Source organism: Pteropus alecto, unplaced genomic scaffold (genome assembly GCF_000325575.1).
Source record: "Pteropus alecto unplaced genomic scaffold, ASM32557v1 scaffold161, whole genome shotgun sequence".
In the NCBI taxonomy this organism is placed as follows: Eukaryota; Metazoa; Chordata; class Mammalia; order Chiroptera; family Pteropodidae; genus Pteropus; species Pteropus alecto.
In genome coordinates, this window is record NW_006432943.1 from 8762916 (window position 1) to 8769170 (window position 6255).

General features: G+C 35.3%; 1 protein-coding gene across 1 annotated transcript in view; it reads left to right on the top strand.

Annotated features, from left to right (window-relative positions):
* Positions 1-5385, top strand: part of SDAD1 (SDA1 domain containing 1) — a 29962-nt gene extending 24577 nt beyond the window's left edge. Inside the window, exon 22 of the mRNA XM_006907640.3 lies at positions 1951-5385. Coding sequence (XP_006907702.1) covers positions 1951-1998 — 48 coding nt within the window. The 3' untranslated portion in view covers positions 1999-5385. The remainder of the gene's footprint in view (positions 1-1950) is intronic.
* Positions 5386-6255: the final 870 nt, after the last annotated feature.

The window sequence follows — 6255 nt, forward strand, 5'->3', positions numbered from 1 at the left end:
AAATTGAGGTGAAAGGAAAGGTGCCATTTAAGATTTAAAATTTTCCCAGCTCCGTTTAAATTCATAGTTGAATTGATTAATTCCATGAATTTATCCTTCACCAGCCCTTTGTGAGAGTTTATAGTTGAGTAATAGTTGGTAGGCTTTGCGTCATTATGAGGTTTCTGTGACCTTGCTACAGTTTAGCAAAGGGTATTCCTGTGCTCCCTACATCTTTCCTCTGTTTTTTTAGCATGCTTTTTTGTCATAATAGCGAAGCTTGACTTTGTTCATTGTTAGTATGTTAATTTAATCAGCATACAACAATATGAACAGGTACTGTGATTAAACCAGTTTTACAGATGAGAAAATAAGACACAGACGAATTTGAGAAATACCTCCTTAGTTGTGCAGATTAAGTTAAAATGAACTTCTTGATTTTTTTTCTACTTCAAGTGCCCCAGCTATTCTGCCTATCTACAAAGAAATATCAAGACCCAGATATGAGCTAAAGGCAAGGAGTCAATAACTTAAAATCATAAAATTTAAAAAATTTGAATCTTTAAATGTAGAACCAGGCAAGTTACCACCTCACCCTCCCCCCCCAAAAATGAACACATATCTTAATAAAATTCAAAAGCTAGCAATCTTAAGAAGTTTCTAGGAATCCAAGAGTGGTGCTTAGGAATTAATGGAATATTATCCATCATCACTTAAGATACGTATGTTGACCGTTATTTTTTTAATTTGGGTTTATTCTTGATGATCTTTTATTTCATATTCTGTTTTTTTCTGAGACATATATCACTTTATAAGGACTTTCATAGGTTCGCTTTGAACATTGGTCGTGCGGTCTTCTTTTTCTCCAGATTTTAAACTCTTTATTTTCAAATTTAAGAACCCAGCTCCTATGGTTAGGGAAGGAATCCAGGGGATTAAAGCTTGGAACCAGTTGAATTGGAATACATAATTCACCATTCACTAAAGAATACAAAATTAATTCTTTCATTTTATTGTACATACAGCAAACACAAAATAATTAAACAGGTTACAAATTAGCCCATAATATTTGACATAAACCGCAATTGTCAAGATTTTAATTCTGAATTAATTTCTTCATATTTGAGCCATTATAAAGATTAGGTGTTAATATTTATTTACTGTAAAAATTTTATTTTAATAGTTGCTTTATATTTATTTATTTTTAAGAAATAGTTAATACTTGTTAACATGATTGGAGGAAATGATAACTTGAAACCTATGGTAGCTCTTAGGCGCAGATCCCATGCTCAGATGTGCTTGTGTGCAGATTGAGTGTTTTTGTTGAGTTTTAGATGTTCAGCATATTGTGGTTTCAAGGGGAGAGATCTGGGGATGTCTCTCACTACGCCATGTTTCTGACTTATAAAATTTTCTTAGTTCATTTACTGCATTAAACAAACCCATTTGAAAATCTTCAACTAAGAGAACATTTTTTTGTATTCCAAATTATATATTATAGAGTTATCTTAAATCTGCACAAGTGCTGAATGCTGTTTAAAAGCCTTTACATGGTCCTTAAGTGCCATATTTAGTGAAATATACATGATCTTGAAAAAGGTGATCGTGAAAAAAAATTTTTCCTGTCGGCTTTAATTTAGACAATGTGTTCCACCTCAACTCTAGAATATTAAGAGCTGTATAGACCAGAGAAGTACTGTGTATTATCCCTGTGGACAGGTGATGCTCCAGTCTCTATTTTGTGACTGCCCCAGTTTCGAGCTTTTGTCCCCAGTGTTGGGTGAAAGCAGTCAAGAGCTTTGCCAACCTGGTTACAGATTTGATCTGCTATGGGATATTTCACTAATTGTAGTTTTTCAGAATGATTTATTGACTTAATGATTTCATTTTGGTACACTTCCATGTAACCAAATTAGTATCATGGGGTACCCAAGAGTTACCATGTTTAGATATTTTTTTCTTACCTTCCAGTTGGCGCTGCGAGATGCACTTTTGAAAAAGAGAAAAAGAATGAAGTAACCTGGACAAGCAAGTGTTCCATTCCAAGGAGAATGTTAAATTCATGTCATTACTCTGAAAATTAGTAAATCAAGAATGCTTATTTACATTAAGAAGTCCAGAAGTACTGTGTTATAAAAACCAAAGTAAATTTAGTAGCAATTTGGTGTTTTTATTTTGGAGATGGATAATATGGGGATGTTTGAAATGCAAATAGTAGTGGTATTATAAAATCATTTTCTAAATTTAGTGTTCATATAAAGGATAAATTATTGAATGTCTGCTAATTTGTCACTATAGTTATAAAAATGACCATAATCCCTCACTCAAGGCATTCACAGCCTATTTGGGGGATTTGGGGACAGGTGTATATATGTGTATTTACAGTGCAGTGTAAATAGTTCTCTAGTAGAGATAGGTCCATACTTCTGTGGGGTTGCAGAGGCCTTACAGGACTCCGCAGGGCACAGGAGTTACATATCCCCTTGAAACACAACAGGACAATGTTACAAGAGTAAGAGGTTCTTACTTGTAAATAGGCTTACCTGCTGAAAACAGGTCCCTGCTGTACAGATTTTGGGTAGACAATTTAGCTCTTTTAGTCCATCCAAAAGATTTAAACATTTCTTTGAATGCCAGGTAAAATCCTTGCTTTCTAAATTGCCTTATGTATAAATAGTAATCTTTGATTGTCTTTAGGTTATCATTTGAGTTGCTCATTCTTCTATAGAGGAAAAAGAAATCAAACTGGTTTCTTTAGCCTTTTTTTACCCTGCAATATTTTCAGCCCAGTGTTTGCCTTGTGTCCGTCCATAAAGGGTTTCTGATCTCAGATAGGTACTCTTGTATGTCTTGAGTGGCTGTGTTGGTCTCTCTTCCCTAAGTATGCTTGAGTAAATTTCAGGAGACAAAATGCCTTGGTCACTCTCTCTGTTTGCAGGTTGTCGTATTTAGAAAATTTATTGCCTTGTACCTCAGATTTTTTAGATAATGTGGTAGATGAAAAAATTGCTTCTATGTTACTTTAAAGTAAAAAGCAATTTTGTGCCCACTCAGAATTATAAAGTTTCTAAGAACCACTTTTCTTGTTCTTTGTCCAGTATCTTCTGTTCACTTTCTGAGTTCAACTTCGGTTTTATTTTAATGAAACTTTGTGACTTGCCCCAGGATGCCCCAGATCACTGGGCATTAGTTGTGAAGACCTTGAGGATTAATGATTAAATTGCACTGGCCTAATGAGGGGAACTGTCAGGAGTCAACCTCAGCAGCTTCAGCATTTCACAGGAAGTGTCTGGTGCAAATTTGAATGTTTCAGATTAAAAGCTACTCTTTTTGCATTTTTTGAGCTGTCTTCTCACGTATCTAGCTCCAGAGAGAGATATATAAAATTCAAAATGGCAGAGCAGCTAGGGTCCACAGTTCTGCTGCATGAATCGTGATGGTCCAGGAAATTTCATCCTTACAAGGGACTTTCCCACCCCATTGAGATGCCAAGAGGCCGAGTCCAGTCTGTGTTCTGACCTCTGTTCTACTATGGGTTCACTCTGCTCTTAACTGAGGTTTATATGCAAGATAGAAAAATATCTGGCTTACAAAGGTACAGTCTTAACTCTGTTTTATGTCTTCAATCTCATAATACCTTATTTCTATCGGATTCCTTTTATTATTTTATAAATCTCTTGAGAATATTTTCTATTTAAATTTGAAGATCAGATCCCCATAAGATTGAATGCTGCCAGCAAAGGCAGACATACCTTCCAGGGTGACTTTTACCTTGAAGAAATCACCAGAGTCTCAGCTTCAGCTGTTCGGTTTCAAATTTTTGTCAACCCTAAGTAGATCCATTTCTAGGAGGAACTCACACTGTCCAAGCTCATCATATATATAAAGAGATGTATAAATCTAGAATGGTGATATATAATGTATGGGATCTTAGCAAGTTCCATTAGAAAATAAGCTGCATAAAAGACAGTCTGTTCCCTGCCATATCCTCAGTGCTCAGCAAATATTTGAAACCTGATTTAATCTCTATCTGTTTTCTCTCTGTAAATATAATACAACCTACCTCATTGATTGTTTTAAGAATTTTGAGAACTAATGTTTATAAGCACTTAGCATGGTATTTGCCACAAAGTAAGCAGCATTGAATAAATTGCTCATCAAAGATTAGATATCTATTCACTTTTTATTTTATTTTTTGTTGAATTTACTTGAAATGACAATTGCAGTTGCTACAGATATGTGTTTTACCCCTCATTCATTTGTGAGTGAACTAGTTTGAAATACAAAAGTGTATACTGAATGCTCGCCATGTGCAAAGCACTCTGCTAGATGCTGTGTGGGTTGCCAACACAATGTTAGTGTCATGTAGAAACTGAATCCATTGAAGGGAATAGACTTACTAAATGACTGTAATACAAGGCCACTTCTAGAGCTATCAGAAAAAGCACAGCCTAGGCCTGGGGCATCCTGCTGGCAGGAGGATGAAATGCCTGTTTGCTGACAAACATGCTTAGGATGACCACAGCAGCAGTAGGAGATATATTCCTGAATCATAAAAGAAATGTTATGGTTTAAATTTGGTACAGTTTTTAAAGGTTATGGTTAATATAAATTTTTTCAATACTTCATATTCTAATTCTTTGAAAATTTATAATCTATGTAGTCTTGTATGGCAATTTTGTTTAACCAGAATGCTTAATCAGTTGGAATATTTGTTCTTCAAACTCTTTTAGATAAACACTTTTAAAAACTGTTCTACCAAGTGACATCCTTTCATTGTATAAAAATAAAACTAAAAATTATTGTGTACGTACTTTTAGAATGTATTATATATTTTAAAATATTGAATATGAATAGGAAGGTAAGATACTGACATGGAGGCTTTTTTCTTTTGTAAGGAAATAACTTTTCTCTCTTAGTATAGTCTTTGGTCTGCACTTGTTTAAAAATGCAAGTGAGAACAGAAAGCACAGCTAATTCTGTACCATTTAAATACCATATATTTGTATAGGGCACTCCTTATATGGTAATCTTATTTCCTTCTGCAAATTCTGCTTTCATTGTTTTATCAATTCGATCTCTATGGAGGTGGTTAAACTATGATTTATCCACATGATGGAATATTATGCAGCATTAAAATGTTTACAGTAAGAAATGCTTACAAATGAAAAGAACAAAGTACAGAAATGTATAGAATAATCCAATTAAACATGAGAGAATAGAGAATAATAAAAGCCCAAGGGGAAGTATGCCAAATATGAAATGTGGTTTTCTTTGGTATTAGGATCATGTGTGAGATTCTTCTTTCTACTTTCTTAATCTTTTACAGTGTACATGTTTTTATATATGTCATTGAATAAGAATAACTTTATCTGAGACTGGAGAATAAAGGTGCCTGAAGACTAACCCTTGTGAAATGTTTTTAAATCAGAGGGGAATGCATTTAAACAAGGGATTGATGTGAAAATATGCCAGAGTAGTTGTGATCTTGCCTTCTTAGCCACTCTCTTCCACTCGTTTATTGACGGAGTGCTAGATGGGACCCTCTTACTCCAGCCAGCGGTACAAAGTGTTAGCAAAAGTGCTCAGCACAATTCTTAGGGAACATAATTTGTAGTATTCATCAGGAGCCAAAAAAGTCATAACCTTTGATTCAAACCCACTTCTGGGAGTCTTGTCATGTAAAATGGTCTAAAATATGGCAAGAGATGTGTTCGTTCTGCCCAAGTAAAAGAATATGCATCTAAAAGTAGTCTGACCAAACTGGAGTCTGGCATGAGAAGTCTGGAGGTAGACTTGCTGGTTTGTGCTCAGCGATGCCCTTGGGTACTTAGTCTCCTTTTCTGCTTTGTCATTCTTAGTGTGTTGAAGCCAGGTTCTGGATTCAAATGCTGATTCTTTGACACAGCTGCACTGTTGCTGGCAAGTCACTCCACACAACATCCTCATCTATAAAACTGGAGATAATGATAATACCTTTGCCTTCATAGACATTTCTTCTGTGTTTAAGGCAACAGGAAGGCCCCTTGCCACATCAATAAAGAAAAAGCTTTCACAGTATCCCTGCAACAGCCTTCCCTTAGTTCTCATTAGCCAGAACTGGGTTACATGGCTACCTTACCAAGAAGGGAAGTCAAGAAACCAGGAAACAGGATTTACTGGCCTCTCAGCTTAGGTGCACTGTAACCATGCCAGCAGAACTGGGCTTCTGTTAGCAAGAAAATAAGGGAAATGGATTTTGGATAGGCAACTAGAAACGTCTGCCACAAGCTATTT